The following is a 24,134-nucleotide window of genomic DNA, read 5'->3' on the forward strand; positions in this document are numbered from 1 at the left end:
ACAGAGAGAGAGAGTGAGAGTGAGAGACAGAGAGAGAGAGTGAGAGACAGAGAGAGAGAGAGTAGAGAGAGAGAGAGAGAGAGAGAGAGAGAGAGAGAGAGAGAGAGAGAGAGAGAGAGAGAGAGAGAGAAAGAGATCACACAACGACTGTGTGGATGGATAGAACAGAGTGCAGTGTGGCACTAGTGAGGAGAGAGAGAGAGAGTGAGAGTCAGTGGGTGAGAGGGTGAAAGAGTGAGAGAGTGTGTGGGTGAGAGAGTGAGAGAGAGAGAGAGAGAGGTTGAGAGCAGAAGCACCTTTTCTTCCTCTATCCCTCCCTCCCTCCCTTCAAATCCCTCTCTTTCCTTGGACAGTTGAGAAAGAGAAGTGTATACATGATGTGAGTGATGCAAAATATAACATACACATGTAGACAGAGTTTCTAGTACAGGTTTCACATCATTCAAACAGTTTACACACACACTACAAAACTCACAGAACTTAAACACACACACTACAAAACTCACAGAACTTAAAGACAGACACTACAAAACTCAAAGAACTTAAAGACACACACTACAACACTCACAGTACTTAAACACAGACATACTGTACAGACATGCTGTACGTGCGCGCACACACACACACACACACACGCACACACACACGCACACTGCAGAGTGTAGAACAACTGCTGAATATGTATGTGTGTGTAGGTGTGTGTGTGTAGGTGTGTGTATGTGTGTGTGTGTGTGTGAGTGTAGGTGTGTGTGTAGGTGTGTGTACAGTGCATTCAGAAAGTATTCAGGCTCCTTCCCTTTTTCCACATTTTGTTACGTTACAGCCTTATTCTAAAATTGATTAAATACATGTTTTCTGTCTAAACACAATACCCCATAATGACATCACAATACCCAATAATGACAAAGCTAAAACATTTTCTGAAATCTTGTAGAAATCTTGTATCTTGCAAATGTATTAAAATAAAAAACTGAAATACCTTATCTACATAAGTATTCAGACCCTTTGCTATGACACTAAATTGAGCTCAGGTGCATCCTGTTTCCATTGTTCATCCTTGAGATGTTTCTACAACTTGATTGGAGTCCACCTGTGGTAAATTCAATTGATTGGACAGGATTTGGAAAGGCACACACCTGTCTATATGAGTTCCCACAGTTGACAGTTCATGTCAGAGCAAAAACCAAAGGAAGGAATTGTCCATACAGCTTCGAGACCGGATTGTGTTGAGGCACAGATCTGGGGAAGGGTACCAAAACATTTCTGCAGCATTGAATGTCCCCAAGAACACAGTGGCCTCCATCATTCTTAAATAGAAGAAGTTTGGAACCACCAAGACTCATCCTAGAGCTGTCCGCCCGGCCAAACTGAGCAGTCAGGGGAGAAGGGCCTTGGGCAGGGAGGTGACCAAGAACCTGATGGTCACTCTGTCAGAGCTCCAGAGTTCCTCTGTGGAGATGGGAGAACGAAGGACAACCATCTCTGCAGCACTCCACCAATCATGCCTTTATGGTAGAGTGGCCAGACGGAAGCCACTCCTCAGTAAAAGGCACATGACAGCCCACTTGGAGTTTGCCAAAAGGCACCTAAAGACTCTCAGACCACGAGAAACAAGATTATCTGGTCTGATGAAACTAAGATTGAACTCTTTGGCCTGAATGCCAAGCGTCACATCTGGAGGAAACCTGGCACCATCCCTACGGTGAAGCATGGAAAATAGCTGTGCAGCGACGCTCCCCATCCAACCTGACAGAGCTTGAGAGGATCTGCAGAGAAGAATGGGAGAAACTCCCCAAATACAGGTGTGCCAAGCTTGTAGCGTCATACCCACGAAGACTCAATGCTGTAATCACTGCCAAAGGTGTTTCAACAAAGTACTGGGTAAAGGGTCTGAATACTTATGTACATGTCATTTTTCAGTTGTTGTTTTTTTATACATTTTTGAAAATGTCTTAAAATCTGTTTTTGCTTTGTCATTATGGGGTATTGTGTGTAGATTTATGAGGGAAAAACAATTTAATCAATTTTAGAATAAGGCTGTAATGTAACAAAATGTGGAAAAAGTCAAGGGGTCTGAATACTTTCCGAATGCATTGTATGTATGTGTAGGTGTATTTGTTTGAGTAAACTGAATGACATTGAATGTTGATACATCATGTGTGCATATGCTGAGTAAACTTTGTCTGTGTCTTTCTCTGTGTGTGTGTGTGTGTGTGTGTGTGTGTGTGTGTGTGTGTGTGTAGTCGGAGCTGATTTAAGCGTGTGTTCGGATAAGTGCGCTCAGTAACTGTGTGTGGATACGTGTGTGTGTCTGTGTCCACGTGAGTGTGTGTGTGTGTGTGTGTGTGTGTGTGTGTGTGTGTGTGTGTGTGTGTGTGTAGTCGGAGCTGATTTAAGCGTGTGTTCGGATGAGTGCGCTCAGTAACTGTGTGTGGATACGTGTGTGTGTCTGTGTCCACGTGAGTGAGTGTGTGTGTGTGTGTGTGTGTGTGTGTGTGTGTGTGTGTGTGTGTGTGTGTGTGTAGCAGGGCTTGCATTGGGCTAGACCCTGACAATACAGCTACCTAATACTGATTGCCAAGAATACAAACACACACACACCTGCCAACAACCCTAATCGCTTTACACGGCACCTGATAGTCGCTGCGGAAACACCCTAAAACGGCCTGACGACGGGTTGTCATGACGATCGGCCACGGAGATCAATGGCAGAGGGGTGGGTAGAGGTGGAGGGACGTGGGGAGGGGTCGGGAGGTATAGCAAGTGGCGAGTGCGGAGGCTGGATCAGGGAAAAATATCTCTTAGTGGACGGCGACGGCTGCTAAGCTAAATGCCCAGGGGTAAATCAATGGACCAATAATAGACGAGGTTTAGAAGCGGCTCGAGGGGATGAGGGGACTGTTTTTGTGTTTCTGTGCTGAGCTCAGCAGAAAAACAAAGGCACTGTAAGACAAATTATGCAAAGAGGAAGATTTAGGAGGAGAGGAAGAGGAGAGGGCTGTGACATTGGGCAGGGAGGGGAGGAGAGAATGAGAGGAGGGGAGAGGAAGATAGGAGGGAAGAAGAGGAGGAGAGCAAAGGAATGGAGTGAAGAGTTGAGGGGAGGGGAAGTGAGGAGAGGAGGAGTTCTAATCTCCTCTACCAATGACCTGTCCCACAGGGGAGAGGGATAGAAGAGAGGGGAGGGAGAAAGGGGAGAGGAGGAGTTCTTCTGTAGCTCTCCAAAGACAAGACTCAATTCCCAGAGCAGCGCCTAAGGGGGAGAAAGGGGAGGGAGAGAGGGAGGGGAACAAGGGAGAGAGAGAGGGAGAGATGTCCCTGGTTTGCTCTCTGCTCCACACTACTACTCTAGACTTCTCCAGGGCTAACCTTCAGCACTTCCTCTGGCTATACTGACTATAAGTTACTGTGGCACCCACCCACCCACCCACCCACACACACACACACACCTATTCTCTGGTACAAGGACATTCCCGTGCACCTCTTCTCATAGACATGAACAAAAACAAAAACACATACATAGACAACAACAATGCTAAAATAAATGCTCCCCTCCCCAACAGACACACCACGACTAGATGGGTAATGAATGACAGAGCATGAACAGTGGTGGAGTTCTAGAGAGGCATGGGGAGGTATGTACGGTACACTATTCTATCGCCAACCCTACTGAACACTATCTCCAACCCTACTGAACACTACCCTATCTCCAACCCTACTGAACACTATCTCCAACCCTACTGAACACTACCCTATCTCCAACCCTACTGTACTGAATACTATCTCCAACCCTACTGTACTGAATACTATCTCCAACCCTACTGAACACTATCTCCAACCCTACTGTACTGAACACTATCTCCAACCCTACTGTACTGAACACTATCTCCAACCCTACTGAACACTATCCCATCTCCAACCCTACTGAACACTATCCTATCTCCAACCCTACTGAACACTATCCTATCTCCAACCATACTGAACACTATCTCCAACCCTACTGTACTGAACACTATCTCCAACCCTACTGAACACTATCCCATCTCCAACCCTACTGAACGCTATCCTATCTCCAACCCTACAATACTGAACGCTATCCTATCTCCAACCCTACTGTACTGAACACTATCCTATCTCCAACCCTACAATACTGAACACTATCCTATCTCCAACCCTACTGAACACTATACTATCTCCAACCCTACTGAACACTATCTCCAACCCTACTGAACACTATCCTCTCTAACTCCACTGAACACTATCGATCGTAACTCTAGTGAACACGATCTATTTCCAACCCTACTGTAAAGTACTCTACTGTATGGGCTTTGCTATGGATGGACACACTCTGTTAAAATGCATGATGAGAGATAGGTGTTGGTATGAACAGAACAAGCCAAATTGCCTAGCAAGATTAGACTACTCATACTACTCTGTGAGCCAAATTCCTAATATAATATTTTCATAGTGTGTCAATATATACCCTATGTTTCTATCCTCCCTCTCTTTCCTACAGTCTCTATGTCCTGTAGATGAGCTCCAGTACTGCATCACCACACAGGGGAGCTGCAGAGGGCAGTCTGCCTGAGATGGTGAGACCTAATGTGGGCTGTGGACCCTGGCCCTCTTTCCTGGCCCTCTTTCCTGTCTGTCTGTCTGTCTGTCTGTCTGTCTGTCTGTCTGTCTGTCTGTCTGTCTGTCTGTCTGTCTGTCTGTCTGTCTGTCTGTCTGTCTGTCTGTCTGTCTGTCTGTCTGTCTGTCTGTCTGTCTGTCTGTCTGTCTGTCTGTCTGTCTGTCTGTCTGTCTACCTCTGGATGTCTGACCTGACAGGTGTCTTTAACTGGATTTTATGAGGCCCTAGTGCAGTGTGGTGACTGTAGCTGAGTCTATGTTGGGGAGCGGGGCCCGCATTCCGGTATGGGGGGATGGGGGATAGATAGAAGGTAAGGGGGAGGGGGATAGATAGAAGGTAAGGGGGATGGGGGGTAGATAGAAGGTAAGGGGAGGGGGGTAGATAGAAGGTAAGGGGGATGGGGGGTAGATAGAAGGTAAGGGGGAGGGGGTAGATAGAAGGTAAGGGGGATGGGGACAGATAGAAGGTAAGGGGGAGGGGGTAGATAGAAGGTAAGGGGGAGGGGACAGATAGAAGGTAAGGGGGATGGGGGTAGATAGAAGGTAAGGGGGAGGGGATAGATAGAAGGTAAGGGGGATGGGGGGGTAGATAGAAGGTAAGGGGGAGGGGATAGATAGAAGGTAAGGGGGTAGATAGAAGGTAAGGGGGAGGGGGGTAGATAGAAGGTAAGGGGGAGGGGATAGAAGGTAAGGGGGTAGATAGAAGGTAAGGGGGAGGGGATAGATAGAAGGTAAGGGGGAGGGGGTAGATAGAAAGTAAGGTGGAGGGGGGTAGATAGAAGGTAAGGGGGAGGGGATAGATAGAAGGTAAGGGGGAGGAGATAGATAGAAGGTAAGGGGGAGGGGGTAGATAGAAGGTAAGGGGGAGGGGGGTAGATAGAAGGTAAGGGGGAGGGGGTAGATAGAAGGTAAGGGGGAGGGGATAGATAGAAGGTAAGGGGGAAGGGATAGATAGAAGGTAAGGGGGAGGGGGGTAGATAGAAGGTAAGGGGGAGGGGATAGATAGAAGATAAGGGGGATGGGGGAGATAGAAGGTAAGGGGGAGGGGGGTAGATAGAAGGTAAGGGGGATGGGGGTAGATAGAAGGTAAGGGGGAGGGGGGTAGATAGAAGGTAAGGGGGAGGGGATAGATAGAAGGTAAGGGGGTAGATAGAAGGTAAGGGGGAGGGGGGTAGATAGAAGGTAAGGGGGAGGGGGGTAGATAGAAGCTAAGGGGGAGGGGGGGTAGATAGAAGGTAAGGGGGAGGGGATAGATAGAAGGTAAGGGGGAGGGGATAGATAGAAGGTAAGGGGGAGGGGGGATAGATAGAAGGTAAGGGGGAGGGGGTAGATAGAAGGTAAGGGGGAGGGGGGGTAGATAGAAGGTAAGGGGGGTAGAAGATAGAAGGTAAGGGGGGTAGATAGAAGGTAAGGGCGAGGAGGGGTAGATAGAAGGTAAGGCGGTGGTAGATAGAAGGTAAGGGGGAGGGGGGATAGATAGAAGGTAAGCGGGAGGGGGTAGATAGAAGGTAAGGGGGGGGTAGATAGAAGGTAAGGGGGAGGGGGGTAGATAGAAGGTAAGGGGGAGGGGGGTAGATAGAAGGTAAGGGGGGTAGATAGAAGGTAAGGGGGAGGGGGGTAGATAGAAGGTAAGGGGGAGGGGGGTAGATAGAAGGTAAGGGGGTGGTAGATAGAAGGTAAGGGGGAGGGGGGTGGATAGAAGGTAAGGGGGAGGGGGTAGATAGAAGGTAAGGGGGGGTAGATAGAAGGTAAGGGGGAGGGGGTAGATAGAAGGTAAGGGGGTAGATAGAAGGTAAGGGGGAGGGGATAGATAGAAGGTAAGGGGGATGGGGGTAGATAGAAGGTAAGGGGGAGGGGGTAGATAGAAGGTAAGGGGGAGGGGTAGATAGAAGGTAAGGGGGATGGGGTAGATAGAAGGTAAGGGGGATGGGGGTAGATAGAAAGTAAGGGGGATGGGGTAGATAGAAGGTAAGGGGGAGGGGGTAGATAGAAGGTAAGGGGGGTAGATAGAAGGTAAGGGGGAGGGGGGTAGATAGAAGATAAGGGGGAGGGGATAGATAGAAGGTAAGGGGGAGGGGATAGATAGAAGGTAAGGGGGAGGGGGGTAGATAGAGGTAAGGGGGAGGGGGGTAGATAGAAGGTAAGGGGGAGGGGATAGATAGAAGGTAAGGGGGAAGGGGTAGATAGAAGGTAAGGGGGAGGGGGGTAGATAGAAGGTAAGGGGGAGGGGGGTAGATAGAAGGTAAGGGGGAGGGGATAGATAGAAGGTAAGGGGGAGGAGGTAGATAGAAGGTAAGGGAGAGGGGGTAGATAGAAGGTAAGGGGGAGGGGGGGGTAGATAGAAGGTAAGGGGAAGGAGGTAGATAGAAGGTAAGGGGGAGGGGGGTAGATAGAAGGTAAGGGCGAGGAGGGGTAGATAGAAGGTAAGGCGGTGGTAGATAGAAGGTAAGGGGGAGGGGGGATAGATAGAAGGTAAGCGGGAGGGGGTAGATAGAAGGTAAGGGGGGGGGGTAGATAGAAGGTAAGGGGGAGGGGGTAGATAGAAGGTAACGGGGGGTAGATAGAAGGTAAGGGGAGGGGGTAGATAGAAGGTAAGGGGGTAGATAGAAGGTAAGGGGGAGTGGATAGATAGAAGGTAAGGGGGAGGGGGGTAGATAGAAGATAAGGGGGAGGGGATAGATAGAAGGTAAGGGGGAGGGGATAGATAGAAGGTAAGGGGGAGGGGGTAGATAGAAGCTAAGGGGGAGGGGGGTAGATAGAAGGTAAGGGGGTAGATAGAAGGTAAGGGGGAGGGGGATAGATAGAAGGTAAGGGGGAGGGGGTAGATAGAAGGTAAGGGGAGGGGGTAGATAGAAGGTAAGGGGGAGGGGGTAGATAGAAGGTAAGGGGAGGGGGGTAGATAGAAGGTAAGGGGGAGGGGATAGATAGAAGGTAAGGGGGAAGGGATAGATAGAAGGTAAGGGGGAGGGGGTAGATAGAAGGTAAGGGGGTGGTAGATAGAAGGTAAGGGGAGGGGGGGTAGATAGAAGGTAAGGGGGAGGGATAGATAGAAGGTAAGGGGGAGGGGGGGTAGATAGAAGGTAAGGGGGTGGTAGATAGAAGGTAAGGGGGAGGGGGGGTAGATAGAAGGTAAGGGGGAGGGGGGGTAGATAGAAGGTAAGGGGGAAAGGGGAGGGGGGTAGATAGAAGGTAAGGGGGAGGGGGGGGTAGATAGAAGGTAAGGGGGTGGTAGATAGAAGATAAGGGGGAGGGGGGATAGATAGAAGGTAAGGGGGAGGGGGTAGATAGAAGGTAAGGGGGAGGGGGGTAGATAGAAGGTAAGGGGGAGGGGGGTAGATAGAAGGTAAGGGGGAGGGGGGTAGATAGAAGGTAAGGGGGAGGGGGGTAGATAGAAGGTAAGGGGGAGGGGGGTAGATAGAAGGTAAGGGGGAGGGGGTAGATAGAAGGTAAGGGGGGTTTACCTGGTCCAAGGTAGAGTACCTTGACTTGAGCGTGATGACCTCATCCAGGTGAGCCCTGAACTCTCTCCGTGAGGCCTGGAGAAAGCCACAGGATAGGTCACTCGCCTTCACGCACGCCATCAAGCATCACACACACGCACTACATACGCACACACACAGGCACGAAAGCATGCAAATGTCCTGGTACAGTACATTAGAACATATGTATAGTTTTGACCTAACACACACACACACACACACACACACACACACACACACGCACGCACACACGCGCGCACACACGCGCACACACACGCGCGCACACACAGTCAAAACCCAGTGAAACAAAAACACACACACCCATCCACCCACCAACCCACCCAACCACACACACTCAAGCTACCCCAGAGACACACACACACACACACACAGATCCAAGCCAGGACTACTGCCTAGACACACATACAGCAATCCATTTTTTTTTAAAGAAAATACTTTGCAAAAAAAAGTCCACTGACTGCAAAACAAGCACTACTACGACAATACAGAACCAAAAATGGATGAAATAACAACCAAATAATGTGATGGCAACTTCTCAAGAGTTTTCACTCCAAACTAGAGCACATTTTGCATGGGTCTGCCAGTGAGTTAGTGTTAGTGAGTGGAGGCGAGTGAGTGTTAGTGAGTGGAGGCGAGTGAGTGTTAGTGAGTGGAGGAGAGAGACAGTGTTAGTGAGTGGAGGAGAGAGAGTTAGTGTTAGTGAGTGGAGGAGAGAGACAGTGTTAGTGAGTGGAGGAGAGAGAGTTAGTGTTAGTGAGTGAGTTAGTGTTAGTGAGTGAGTGAGTTAGTGTTAGTGAGTGAGTTAGTGTTCGTGAGTGAGTTAGTGTTAGTGAGTTAGTGTTAGTGAGTGAGTTAGTGTTAGTGAGTGAGTTAGTGTTAGTGAGTGAGTTAGTGTTAGTGAGTGAGTGAGTGTTAGTGAGTTAGTGTTAGTGAGTGAGTGTTAGTGAGTGAGTGTTAGTGAGTGAGTGTTAGTGAGTGAGTTAGTGTTAGTTAGTTAGTGTTAGTTAGTGTTAGTGAGTGAGTTAGTGTTAGTTAGTGTTAGTGAGTTAGTGTTTGTGAGTGAGTTAGTGTTAGTGAGTTAGTGTTAGTGAGTGAGTGTTAGTGAGTTAGTGTTAGTGAGTTAGTGTTAGTGAGTTAGTGTTAGTGAGTGGAGGCGAGTGAGTGTTAGTGAGTGGAGGAGAGAGACAGTGTTAGTGAGTGGAGGAGAGTGAGTGTTAGTGAGTGGAGGAGAGTGAGTTAGTGAGTGAGTTAGTGTTAGTGAGTGATGAGTTAGTGTTAGTGAGTGGAGGAGAGAGACAGTGTTAGTGAGTGAGTTAGTGTTAGTGAGTGAGTGAGTTAGTGTTAGTGAGTGAGTTAGTGTTTGTGAGTGAGTTAGTGTTAGTGAGTTAGTGTTAGTGAGTTAGTGTTAGTGAGTGAGTTAGTGTTAGTGAGTGAGTTAGTGTTAGTGAGTGAGCTAGTGTTAGTGAGTGAGTTAGTGTTAGTGAGTGAGTTAGTGTTAGTGAGTGAGTTAGTGTTAGTGAGTGAGTTAGTGTTAGTGAGTGAGTTAGTGTTTGTTAGTGAGTGAGATAGTGTTTGTGAGTGAGTTAGTGTTTGTTAGTGAGTGAGATAGTGTTTGTGAGTGAGATAGTGTTTGTGAGTGAGATAGTGTTTGTGAGTGAGTTAGTGTTTGTGAGTGAGTTAGTGTTAGTGAGTGAGTGAGTTAGTGTTAGTTAGTGTTAGTGAGTGAGTTAGTGTTAGTTAGTGTTAGTGAGTTAGTGTTTGTGAGTGAGTTAGTGTTAGTGAGTTAGTGTTAGTGAGTTAGTGTTAGTGAGTGAGTGTTAGTGAGTGAGTGTTAGTGAGTGAGTGTTAGTGAGTTAGTGTTAGTGAGTTAGTGTTAGTGAGTTAGTGTTAGTGAGTGAGTTAGTGTTAGTGAGTTAGTGTTAGTGAGTGAGTTAGTGAGTTAGTGTTAGTGAGTGAGTGTTAGTGAGTTAGTGTTAGTGAGTGAGTTAGTGCTAGTGAGTGAGTTAGTGCTAGTGAGTTAGTGTTTGTTAGTGAGTGAGTGTTTGTGAGTGAGTTAGTGTTAGTGAGTGAGTGTTAGTGAGTGAGTGTTAGTGAGTGAATTAGTGTTAGTGAGTGAGTTAGTGTTAGTGAGTTAGTGTTAGTGAGTGAGTTAGTGTTAGTGAGGTTAGTGTTAGTGAGTTAGTGTTAGTGAGTGAGTTAGTGTTAGTGAGTTAGTGTTAGTGAGTGAGTTAGTGTTAGTGAGTGAGTTAGTGTTAGTGAGTGAGTTAGTGTTAGTGAGTGAGTTAGTGCTAGTGAGTGAGTGAGTGTTTGTGAGTGAGATAGTGTTTGTTAGTGAGTGAGTGTTTGTGAGTGAGTTAGTGTTTGTTAGTGAGTGAGTGTTTGTGTGAGTTAGTGTTAGTGAGTTAGTGTTAGTGAGTGAGTTAGTGTTAGTGAGTGAGTTAGTGTTAGTGAGTGAGTTAGTGAGTTAGTGTTAGTGAGTGAGTTAGTGTTAGTGAGTGAGTTAGTGTTAGTGAGTTAATGTTAGTGAGTTAGTGTTAGTGAATGAGTTAGTGTTAGTGAGTGAGTTAGTGTTAGTGAGTGAGTTAGTGTTAGTGAGTGAGTTAGTGTTAGTGAGTGAGTTAGTGTTAGTGAGTGAGTTAGTGTTAGTGAGTGAAGGACAGTGATATTGGCTGTGTGTGTGCTGGTGTACTGGTGGAAAAAGGGTCTATTTTCTCTCCAGTGCTTGGTTGAATCAACATTGTTTACGCGTCATTTCAACAAAAAAATTCAATGTGATGATGTTGACTCAATGTGGAAAACTGATTGGATTTGCAACAAGTCATTAACGGAAGGGGGTGGCTCAACTTACCGTTTTGGCTCAACTTACCCCACTCTTACCCCTTAGTGTCCAGCGTTTCCCTGGCTTTTCTAAATAGTTACTAATAGGAACTCTACTGACAGGGTGGACGTGTCCTTCCACTGCCCATCTATTGGAGACGGATACCATAATCCATCCCAATCGTAAATCTCATTACGTAACAGTTAAATCAATACTACTTGAGTGTCAACCACAGGAGAGGTGCCTGTTAGAGATAGTGGACCAAGCCAAGCTCAGAACCTGCTGACGGGTGGAGCAATGCACTGTGGGTACAATCAACATCTGACTACCATGATGTTTCAACTCTAACACCGTATTTGAAATGTCGTTGAGTCACATGTCACATGGCGGTAAGTGTGTGTGGATCGGATGGTGCGGTGTTGACCCTAAGTGGTTCTGTGTGTGTGTGTGTGTGTGTGTGTGTGTGTGTGTGTGTGTGTGGAGGGGGGCGGGGGGTGAGCAAGCATGCCAGGTGAACGAGGAGGAGGGGTGCTGTGGTCACTGAAGCCATGATAATGCCATGACGACGGTGGCCATGGCGATGCATTAGAAGACATGCAGGAGTACCTCAGCAATGCTTAGGGTGGATGAACAGGAGGGGAGCCGCGCCTGGTGCCACGAGACAGAAGGAGGAGGAGGAGAAGGAGGAGGAAGAGGAGGAGGAGGGGAGAAGAGAACAGGGTTAACATAGCCAGAAGCCAGACAGATGGACTGTGAGACAGACAGTACACCCCTGTCCGTCAGGAGGCCCACCGCTCTGTGTCTCATGCTGTGTTCATGTGCTATCAGAATGATCAGAAACAAACAAAAATCGCATCAAAACAATACGAAATGGCCTTCCAAGTGTTACTCAGATAGCGTTGTTGTACCCCGTTTCCCTGTTAGACATTTACGAGTTTCCTAGTTCTGAGTAACATATGAACGCAGCATCAGTGTGTCTGTCCCAGGTAAGCCAGCGAAGCCGAGGGTCAAGGGCATTATGACACGTGTGTGTGTGTGTGTGTGTGTGTAAGTGTGTAAGCGAATGACCTAAAGCAAAGCATCAAAACCTTTACTAACCATGTGAAAGATGTTGTACATAGAAAACATAACACAAACTATCATATTAACACCCCCATAACTGTCTAACCCCTGTTTGATCTGTAGATGATAGTAACCCGTAGGCCTCAGACCATTCTAACCCTGTTTGAGCTGTAGATGATAGTAACCTGTAGATCTCAGACCATTCTAACCCTGTTTGATCTGTAGATGATAGTAACCGTAGGCCTAAGACCATTCTAACCCTGTTTGATCTGTAGATGATAGTAACCTGTAGGCCTCAGACCATTCTAACCCTGTTTGATCTGTAGATGATAGTAACCTGTAGGCCTCAGACCATTCTAACCATGTTCAATCTGTAGATGATAGTAACCTGTAGATCTCAGACCATTCTAACCCGGTTTGATCTGTAGATGATAGTAACCCGTAGGCCTAAGACCATTCTAACCCTGTTTGATCTGTAGATGATAGTAACCCGTAGGCCTCAGACCATTCTAACCCTGTTTGATCTGTAGATGATAGTAACCCGTAGGCCTCAGACCATTCTAACCCTGTTTGATCTGTAGATGATAGTAACCTGTAGATCTCAGACCATTCTAACCCTGTTTGATCTGTAGATGATAGTAACCGTAGGCCTCAGACCATTCTAACCCTGTTTGATCTGTAGATGATAGTAACCCGTAGGCCTCAGACCATTCTAACCCTGTTTGATCTGTAGATGATAGTAACCCGTAGGCCTCAGACCATTCTAACCCTGTTTGATCTGTAGATGATAGTAACCTGTAGATCTCAGACCATTCTAACCCTGTTTGATCTGTAGATGATAGTAACCGTAGGCCTCAGACCATTCTAACCCTGTTTGATCTGTAGATGATAGTAACCCGTAGGCCTCAGACCATTCTAACCCTGTTTGATCTGTAGATGATAGTAACCTGTAGATCTCAGACCATTCTAACCCTGTTTGATCTGTAGATGATAGTAACCCGTAGGCCTCAGACCATTCTAACCCTGTTTGATCTGTAGATGATAGTAACCCGTAGGCCTCAGACCATTCTAACCCTGTTTGATCTGTAGATGATAGTAACCGTAGGCCTAAGACCATTCTAACCCTGTTTGATCTGTAGATGATAGTAACCTGTAGATCTCAGACCATTCTAACCCTGTTTGAGCTGTAGATGATAGTAACCTGTAGATCTCAGACCATTCTAACCCTGTTTGATCTGTAGATGATAGTAACCTGTAGGCCTCAGACCATTCTAACCCTGTTTGATCTGTAGATGATAGTAACCTGTAGATCTCAGACCATTCTAACCCTGTTTGATCTGTAGATGATAGTAACCTGTAGGCCTCAGACCATTCTAACCCTGTTTGATCTGTAGATGATAGTAACCCGTAGGCCTCAGACCATTCTAACCCTGTTTGATCTGTAGATGATAGTAACCCGTAGGCCTCAGACCATTCTAACCCTGTTTGATCTGTAGATGATAGTAACCCGTAGGCCTCAGACCATTCTAACCCTGTTTGATCTGTAGATGATAGTAACCTGTAGGCCTCAGACCATTCTATCCTTATATACTCTGTAGTATAAGCAATGGGAGTGGAACTATGTGATGGTGACTTCAAATAAAATACATCAAAATTCAACTCAAATGATATTTGTCACATGCTCCGAATACAACAGGTGTAGACCTTACCATGAAATGCTAAATTACAAGCCCTTAACCAACAATGCAGTTTAAAAAAATAAGCGTTATGAAAAAAGATTTACTAAATAAACTAAAATCAAAAATAAAAGAGCAACAATAAAATAACAATAACAAAGCTATATACAGGGTCAATGTAGGTAGGGGTAACATATACATGTAGGTAGGGGTAATATATACATGTAGGTAGGGGTAATATATACATGTAGGTAGGGGTAAAGTGACTTTGCAAAGGTAATAGATAATAACCAGTGGGAATCAGCAGTCTGGGTCAATGGAGTCAATGTAGATAGTCTGGGTGGCAATTTGACAAATTGTTCAGTAGTCTTATGGCTTGGGGGTATAAGCTGTTAAGGAAAGTTTTGGACCTAGACTTGGTACTCTGCTGGGACTCCGAGCCAAACAGACGGCTGGGACTCCGAGCCAAACAGACGGCTGGGACTCCGTGCCAAACAGACGGCTGGGACTCCGTGCCAAACAGACGGCTGGGACTCCGTGCCAAACAGACGGCTGGGACTCCGTGCCAAACAGACGGCTGGGACTCCGTGCCAAACAGACGGCTGGGACTCCGTGCCAAACAGACGGCTGGGACTCCGAGCCAAACAGACGGCTGGGACTCCGAGCCAAACAGACGGCTGGGACTCCGAGCCAAACAGACTGTTGGGACTCCGAGCCAAACAGACTGCTGGGACTCCGTGCCAAACAGACTGCTGGGACTCCGAGCCAAACAGACGGCTGGGACTCCGAGCCAAACAGACTGCTGGGACTCCGAGCCAAACAGACTGCTGGGACTCCGAGCCAAACAGACGGCTGGGACTCCGAGCCAAACAGACGGCTGGGACTCCGAGCCAAACAAACACTTCATAGGAATTAAAATGTTTAATTTACAGAACTGATGGTACCTGCATCTGACTTTCATGTTGCTTTCAAGACAACTGGGAACCAAAAAAATTATGAGGTCAAATCATGACGTCAGTGATCTTCAGGTCGTTAAGACGGAGTTCTAGAAAGATGCCAGAGTTTCCGAGTTGGAATTCCGAGTTGGATGACCGTTCAAAACTATTTTTGGCCAGTCGGATCAAATTTCTTCAGAGTTCCCAGTTGTCTTGAATGGACTGAAGTCGGAAGTCAGAGATTTACGAGTTCCCAGTTGTTTTCAACATGGCATTACTCTCAGTGGAGGGTGGGAGACAGCAGCAGTGAGTTTGTTTCTGATGGTCCCTGCTCTCTCCTTCCTTTCCTCCGGTGAGACTGACCAGAGAGAGGGGACACAGTCTTCCACCTGATGGTGAAACTCGAGTCGCACTGCATCTGCCTCATGCACAAATTCATGTTGCATCTATGACCAGAGAAAGTTACATAGATACAACGCTTATAATAATAAAAATGCAGGGCTATCCATACACATAGCTACCCATTCATTGCAGCTGCAGCGCGAGCGGAAGTAGGGAGAATCGACTTTTATGTTTTGTAATAGATTTGAATAAAAACAGTGTTGACAGTGCTAAATAAAACTTAAACATGAACTCACTCTATAAAACAGCAGCTCTTTGCTGTAGTCTTGGACAGTCTGTAGTCATGGTTTTAAAATTAATGAATTATTAGGTAGGCTAGTATCAAACTTTACTGTGGCCGTGGTCGTGAAAGCTCGTAGGCACGGTGATTTGAGCTATCTGATTGGCCAGCACAGTAAGCAAACTCGATTTAGCTAGAATTCTCCCGGTCCACTGGGTAGGCGGAGTTTGTCTTTTCAGACAATTGAAATGGTTCAAAATATGAACACTGTTTACCCGGTGCGCAGGGCTTCTGAATTAACTGCACCTACCGCCAACAGCAAAAAAAATAAAAGGAGAGCAAGCTTTGATCATTGGCTTTTCTACAGAAATGTTTGGTGATCGACTAGGAATGCCTTGAAGATTGACTGGTTGGTGACCACTGGTCTAGGGTGTCTGGGATGATGGAGTTGATGTGTGCCATAACCAGCCTTTCTAAGCAGTTCATGATTACAGATGTAAGTTCTACAGGGCAGTAGTCATTGTGGCAGGTAGCCTCAGAGTTCTTGTGAATAGGAATGATGGTGGTCAGCTTGAGACGTGGGGATTACAGACTGGGACAAGGAAAGGATAAAAATAACTGTAAATATGCCTGCAAGCTGTTCTGCGCGTGCTCTGAGAACACCCCGCGGCCATGCGAGCGTTGACCTGATTCAAAACCTTACTCACGTCGGCTTTGGAGAGCGAGATCACCCAGTCTTCTGGGTCGGCGGGTGCCCTAATGCACGGCTTGGTGTTGTTATTGTCAAAGCGTGCATAAAATGCATTGAATTGGTCTGGTAGAGAGGCATCATTGGGCAGATCACGGCTGGGTCTAACCGGTAATGGACTGTAGCCCTAGCACCAACCTCAGTGTTAATCCAGGGCTTTTGATTGGGGAAGCAGTGAACCTTCACTGTTGGGGAAAATGTCGGCGATGCATTTCCTAATGAAGCGGTGACGGAGGTGGTTAGCTCATCGACACTGTCGGCGGAATCCCGGAACATATTCCAGTCAGTGCTAGCAAAGCAGTCCTGTAGCATAGCCTCCGATTCGGAAGACCATTTCTCTACGGAGCACGTCATGGGTAATTCCTGTTTGAGCTTCTGCTGAGTAACTGAGCTAGAAAGGATCCCCGGCATACGCAGACAGATATAATACTGAACAGACTTATCTACTTTACACAGCCACTGTAGCAACGACCGCAATCACTGGACTACACCCACAATATAGACAGAGATCTATCCTACAGACACTACTGTATGGACAGTGTATCGCTGTTCAAGGCTACATAGCAACGACCACAGTAGAGTGAAGTGCTGTTCAAGGCTACATAGCAACGACCACAGTAGAGTGAAGTGCTGTTCAAGGCTACATAGCAACGACCACAATAGAGTGAAATGCTGTTCAAGGCTACGTAGCAACGACCGCAGTAGAGTGAAGCGCTTTTCAAGGCTACGTAGCAACACCCAGTACAGTGAAGTGCTGTTCAAGTGTGTGTGTGATGTGTATGGATGTGTGTGGATGTGTGTGTGGATGTGTGTGATGTGGATGGATGTGTGTGGATGTGTGTGTGGATGTGTGTGATGTGGATGGATGTGTGTGGATGTGTATGGATGTGTGTGATGTGGATGGATGTGTGTGTGATGTGTATGGATGTGTGTGTGATGTGGATGGATGTGTGTGTGATGTGTATGGATGTGTGTGTGATGTGTATGGATGTGTGTGTGATGTGGATGGATGTGTGTGGATGTGTGTGTGGATGTGTGTGATGTGGATGGATGTGTGTGATGTGTATGGATGTGTGTGGATGTGTGTGTGGATGTGTGTGATGTGGATGGATGTGTGTGGATGTGTGTGTGGATGTGTGTGATGTGGATGGATGTGTGTGGATGTGTATGGATGTGTGTGTGATGTGGATGGATGTGTGTGTGATGTGTATGGATGTGTGTGTGATGTGGATGGATGTGTGTGTGATGTGTATGGATGTGTGTGTGATGTGGATGGATGTGTGTGTGATGTGGATGGATGTGTGTGTGATGTGTGTGTGATTTGTATGGATGTGTGTGGATGTGTGTGTGATGTGTATGGATGTGTATGTTTGCCTGTGAATACAACATATTTTTATTTAACCTTTATTTAACCAATAAGAACAAATTCTTATTTACAATGACGGCCTGGCAAGAGGCAAAAAGGCTCCTGCGGGGACGGGAGCTGGGATGACAAAAACAACAACAACGTAAGGCAAAACAGACAACACAGACAGAAGACACTGGCAACCGCACAAATACAACAGCAAACAAACAAAGTGTGTGTGTGTATGTGTGTGTATATATATATATATATATGCATGCAGGCATGTGTGGTGTGTGTGAAGTAAAACAATATGCTTCCTTACATAAGGCAACACAAACTAGTGACATGGGTTGACAACTAGAAAGAGCTACATGTCTCAACAACCTGTTGATCTAGTTGTCCTTTGACCTCCTCCAGGGACACCAGGTCCCTCCAGGGACACCAGGTCCCTCCAGGTCCCTCCAGGGACACCCTCCAGGGACACCAGGTCCCTCCAGGGACACCCTCCAGGGACACCAGGTCCCTCCAGGTCCCTCCAGGGACACCCTCCAGGGACACCAGGTCCCTCCAGGGACACCCTCCAGGGACACCAGGTCCCTCCAGGGACACCAGGTCCCCCCAGGGACACCAGGTCCCTCCAGGGACACCAGGTCCTGGGGTTGTAGGTTGGCTTGGAGGGAGTTCCAAACACCAGTGGGCTGAGTAACGGAAGGACCTTTTTCCATGCTAGACTCTCATTTTTGGGACTGTTAGCATAAAACAAGATTGAGATCTGTGCTTGAATGTGTTTCCATTTCTATCTAGAAGAGAAGCAGTTTTCCTAAAAGAATGTAGCAGTGTTTGAGTCCGAGTGATGCTAATGATGTCCTCTGTCATGACGTTGGCCTCTTTGGGTACAGGGAGGACAGTTGACCCCCTCCCCTTTGTACCATCCCCCAACCTACCTTCCCCAACCACCCAGGCCCTGTGTGAAAGGGTTGTAAAAACTCTAAGAGGAGAATCTCCTACCACATGTTTCATAGAGAGACAAAGGAAATTCTTCCAACTCATAGAATTGGAGAACCGAACGACATTTTATGTTCTGGAGAAGGTATGGAAGATTGGTGAAGAATCCAGCTACGAACTGGTCCGCTTGGTACAATTTTGTGATACTCAGAAGAGACAATATGGCCATATTACCATAATACTGTTTATATAATAGCCTCAGCGATGAGACTTGCATCATAATGGTTGTATAAAATGTATTAATAAGGATAAAGCTATTTGTAATACATTGAGATGCTATGTACTGATGTTAATGTGATAGAATTGTATTTCTGTACCAAGCTTAACTCAGTCATCGGCACAACCCCCAGGGACAGACAGGACCAGGCGTCATTTGACAAGCCTGTTCTAGGGTCACCTATAAAACCCCCCACCCTGATTTACTTTCTTCAGACCAGGCCTCCACTCCATTAGTGAGTTGGCCAGTAGGTTTTACCTTCCAATTCCTCTACTGAAAGTGAGTTACACCACGTGGTTAACTTTTAGACTATCGAGACCAACAGAATAAGAACAAGTCTTTGATATTAATTATTAGTCTGCAGCTAAGTAAATTATATCATCGAACGCGAAGACCGACGAAACATCCATTCTATGACGACATTAATGAATGTCGCTTTGAAAGATCCATTCTAACCGAGAGAGAGAGAACTCTCCATCAGAACGACGCTCGAACAAGGATCCCGACGACACACTGAGCGTAAATATATATTGATTGCAATTGTTCCCGAATGAGTGAGCGTTCAATTGTCAATTGTTAATATTACTGAACTCTGTGTACCTCCTCAGCTGACCGTTTATGACCCATTGTCTAACAGACCAGCCATGCTTGTTAGCCATTAGGGCACATTACTATACCAATCCTTTGTGACGATAATTACTGTTTGTATGTTTTCTGTTAACTACTTAGTGTAGTAAATAAATGATTTTAAGACAATTGATGTATGGATGATTTTAGTAAAGACTGGGTTCGTGCAGATACAACAATTTACGACGTTTGGAATGAGAAATACACCATTCAAACCAGAAGATAATCGGCCTATACTATAATATAGGAAAGTTATATTAGGAAAATTATAACTTTGTAATCTGAGTATTTTCCTTGGTGCCCCGATCTCCTAGTTAATTACAATTAAACGATTAATTAGTTTAATCGCGTGATAATAATTACAGGGAGTTAATTGATAAACATGTCTTCAGTTTAATGGTACCCCAAAGACACAACACCTCCCAACAACACTGTAAAGATCACATTGGACAATGTGCCTGTATATGCGTGTGTATGCAGTGTTGTGCATACAGAATGTATAAGTGTGTCTGTATACAGAATGTATAAGTGTGTGTGTTTTTTTTTTTTTTTTACCGGTCTAGGAACAGTGGGTTAACTGCCTTGTTCAGGGGCAGAACAACAGATTTGTACTTTGTCAGCTCAGGGATTCAATCTTGCAACCTTCCGGTTACTAGTCCAACACTCTAACCACTAGGCTACCTGCCGCCCCGTGTGCTAACAGTGTGTGTGTGTGTGTGTTAACAGTGTGTGTGTGTTGTGTGTGCATTCAGAATGTATAAATGAGTGTGTGTGTGTGTTTTTACAGTTTGTGTGTTGTGTGTGCATACACAATGTATAAGTGTATAAGTGTGTGAGTGTGTGTGCATGTGTGCGTGTGTGCATGTGCGTGCGTGTGTGTGTATATGCGCTTGCCAGAGCTACACCTTTCCCTTGGCCATAACTCTTCTAAGGGGGATGGAGATAGAGGTCAAGGGCTCAAGGCGGTGATTTGTTTATAACAGTCTTCTCAGAGTGATTCACTTTACATATTCCAGTGAAGGAGGAGGAGGAAAGACGTGTTGAATAAGCCTTGGCTCCAATGGTATACATTTGTATTTGTATTTATTATGGATCCCCATTAGCTGCTGCCAAGGCAGAAATGAAGGCAGTTAATACCATTTTAAAAACATTACAATACATTCATTACAGAACTCCCAAAACACAAAGTGTGTGCCCTCAGGCCCATACCCCACTACCACATATCTACAATGCAAAATCCATGTGTACATGTGTGTATAGTGCGTATGTTGTCATGTGTGTGTATGCATGTGTCTGTGCCTATGTTTGTGTTACTTCACAGTCCCCGCTGTTCCATAAGGTGTATTTTTATCTAAATCTGATTCTACTGCTTGCATCAGTTACCTGATGTGGAATTGAGTTCCATGTAGTCATGACTCTATGTAGTACTGTGCGCCTCCCATAGTCTGTTCTGGACTTGGGGACTGTGAAGAGACCTCTTGTGGCATGTCTTGTGGGGTATGCATGGGTGTCTGAGCTGTGTGCTAGTCATTTAAAACAGACAGCTCGGTGCTTTCAACATGTCAATACCTCTCACAAACACAAGTAGTGATGAAGTCAATCTCTCCTCTACTTTGAGTCAGGAGAAATTGACATGCATATGATTAATGTTTGCTCTCTGTGTACATCCAAGGTCCAGCCGTGCTGCCCTCCTCTGAGCCAATTGCAATTTTCCTAATTCCCTCTTTGTGGCACCTGACCACACAACTGAACAGTAGTCCAGGTGCGACAAAACTAGAGCCTGTAGGACCTGCCTTGTTGGTAGTGCTGTTAAGAAGGTAGAGCATCAATTTATTATAGACATACTTCTCTCCATCTTAGCTACTGTTGTATCAAAATGTTTTGACCATGACAGTTACAATCCAGGGTTACTCCAAGCAGTTTAGTCACCTCAACTTGCTCAATTTCCACATTATTAATTACTGTCATGTCCTGACCATAGTAAGATGTTATTTTCTATGGTAGAGTAGGTCAGGGCGTGACAGGGGGTGTTTTGTGTTTTTCTATATCTATGTTTAGTTCTAGTTTTCTATTTCTATGTTTGTTTTTTGGGATGATCTCCAATTAGAGGCAGCTGGTCCTCGTTGTCTCTAATTGGAGATCATACTTAAGTAGGGTTTTTTTCCACCTGTGCTTGTGGGTAGTTGTATTCTGTTTAGTCTATGTACCTGACAGAACTGTGAGCTGATCGTTTTTGCTTTTGTTATTTTCTTTAGTGTTCTGTGTTAAAATACATTTCATCATGAGCACTCAATATGCTGCACTTTGGTCCCCTCTCTACGACAGTTGTTACAATTACAAGATTTAGTTGAGGTTTTGGGTTTAGTGAATGATTTGTCCCAAATACAATGCTTTTAGTTTTTGAAATATTTAGGACTAATGTATTCCTTGCCACCCATTCTGAAACGAATTGCAGCTCTTTGTTAAGCGTTGCAGTCATTTCAGTTGCCGTAGTAGCTGAAGTGTACAGTGTTGAGTCATACACATTCATAGACACACTGACTTTACTCAAAGCCAGTGACATGTTGTTAGTAAAGATTGAAAAAGTAAGGGGCCTAGACAGCTGCCCTGGGGAAATCCTGATTCTACATGGATAATGTTGGAGAAGCTTCCATTAAAGAACACCCTCTGTGTTCTGTTAGACATATACAGTTGAAGTCGGAAGTTTACATACACCTAAGCCAAATACATTTAAAATCAGTTTTTCCCAATTCCTGACATTTAATCCTAGTAAAAATTCCCTGTTTTAGATCAGTTGGATCACCACTTTATTTTAAGAACGTAAAATGTCAGAATAATAGTAGAGAATTATTTATTTAAGCTTTTATTTCATCACATTCCCAGTGGGTCAGAAGTTTACATACACTCAAATAGTATTTGGTAGCATTGCCTTTAAATTGTTTAACTTGGGTCAAACATTTCGGGTAGCCTTCCACAAGCTTCCCACAATACGTTGGGTGAATTTTGGCCCATTCCCCCTTACAGAGCTAGTGTAACTAGGTCAGGTTTGTAGGCCTCCTTGCTCGCACACACTTTTTCAGTTTTCCCCACAATTTTTCTATAGGATTGAGGTCAGGGCTTTGTGATGGCCACTCCAATAATTTGACTTTGTTGTCCTTAAGCCATTTTGCCACAACTTTGGAAGTATGCTTGGGGTCATTGTCCATTTGGAAGACTCATTTGCGACCAAGCTTTAACTTCCTGACTGATGTCTTGAGATATTGCTTCAATATATCCACATAATTTTCCTTCATTGTGATGCTGTCTAGTTTGTGAAGTGCACCAGTCCCTCCTGCAGCAAAGCACCCCCACAACATGACGTTGCCACCCCCAAGCTTCACGGTTGGGATGGTTTTCTTCGGCTTGCAAGCCTCCCCCTTTTTCCTCCAAACATAACGATGGTCATTATGGCCAAACAGTTCTATTTTTCGTTCATCAGCCGAGAGGACATTTCTCCAAAAAGTATGATCTTTGTCCCCATGTGCAGTTGCACAGCGTAGTCTGGCTTTTCTATGGAGGTTTTGGAGCAGTGGCATCTTCCTTGCTGAGAGGCCTTTTAGGTTATGTCGATATAAGACTCATTTTACTGTGGATATAGATACTTTTGTACCTTTTTCCTCCAGCATCTTCACAAGGTCCTTTGCTGTTGTTCTGGGATTGATTTGCACTTTTCAAACCAAAGTATGTTCATCTCTAGGAGACAGAACACGTCTCCTTCCTGAGCGGTATGACGGCTGCATGGTCCCATGGTGATTATACTTGCGTACTATTGTTTGTACAGATGGTACGTGGTACCTTCAGGCATTTGGAAATTACTCCCAATGATGAACCAGACTTCTGGAGGTCTACAATATTTTTTAGGAGGTCTTGGCTGATTTCTTTTGATTTTCCCATGATGTCAAGCAAGAGGCACTGAGTTTGAAGGTAGGCCTTGAAATACATCCACAGGTACACCTCCAATTTACTCAAATGATGTCAATTAGCCTATCAGAAGCTTATAAAGCCATTACATAATTTTCTGGAATTTTCCAAGCTGTTTAAAGGCACAGTCAACTTAGTGTATGTAAACTTCTGATCCACTGGAATTGTGATACAGTGAATTATAAGTGAAATAATCTGTCTGTAAACAATTGTTGGAAAAATTACTTGTGTCATGCACAAAGTAGATGTCCTAACCGACTTGCAAAAAACTGTAGTTTGTTATCAATAAATTTGTGGAGTTGTTGAAAAACGAGTTTTAATGACTCCAACCTAAGTGTATGTAAACTTCCGACTTCAACTGTAACTCTTTATCCACAATATAGCAGGGGGTGTAAAGCCATAACACGTCAGTTTTTCCAGCAGCAGACTATGATCAATAATGTCAAAAGCCACACTGAAGTCTAACAAAACAGCCACCCCAATGTTTTTATCGTCAATTTCTCTCAGCCAATCATCAGTCATTTGTGTAAGTGCTGTGCTTGTTGAATGTCCTTCCCTATAAGAGTGCTGAAAGTCTGTTGTCAATTTGTTTACTGTAAAATAGCATTGTATCTGGTCAAACACAATTTTTTCAAAAACTTTACTAAGGTTTGCCAAACCGGCTGATTGGTCGGCTATTTGAGCCAGTAAAGGGGGCTTTGCTATTCTTGGGTAGCGAAATTACTTTTGCTTCCCTCCAAGGTTCTGACTTACAATATGTGGTATAACGAAACATACTTAGGTGTCTGGGTAGACTGGAAACTCTCCTTCCAGACTCACATTAAGTATCTCCAATCCAAAATTAAATCTAGAATCGGCTTCCTATTTCGCAACAAAGCATCCTTCACTCATTCTGCCAAACATACCCTCATGAAACTGACTATCCTACCGATCCTTGACTTCGGCGATATCATTTATAAAATAGCCTCCAACACTCTCCTCAGCAAA

General features: G+C 45.3%; 1 protein-coding gene across 1 annotated transcript in view; it reads right to left on the minus strand.

The window, feature by feature from the left end:
* LOC115159151 (gephyrin) overlaps positions 1 to 24,134 on the minus strand; it is a gene marked incomplete in the record, with an annotated part of 112,193 nt that overhangs the window by 19,957 nt on the left and 68,102 nt on the right. Inside the window, 2 exon segments of the mRNA XM_029708644.1 lie at positions 8,094 to 8,168; positions 11,557 to 11,598. Coding sequence (XP_029564504.1) covers positions 8,094 to 8,168; positions 11,557 to 11,598 — 117 coding nt within the window.

The sequence above is a fragment of the Salmo trutta genome, chromosome 1, assembly GCF_901001165.1.
Source record: "Salmo trutta chromosome 1, fSalTru1.1, whole genome shotgun sequence".
Lineage (NCBI taxonomy): Eukaryota > Metazoa > Chordata > Actinopteri > Salmoniformes > Salmonidae > Salmo > Salmo trutta.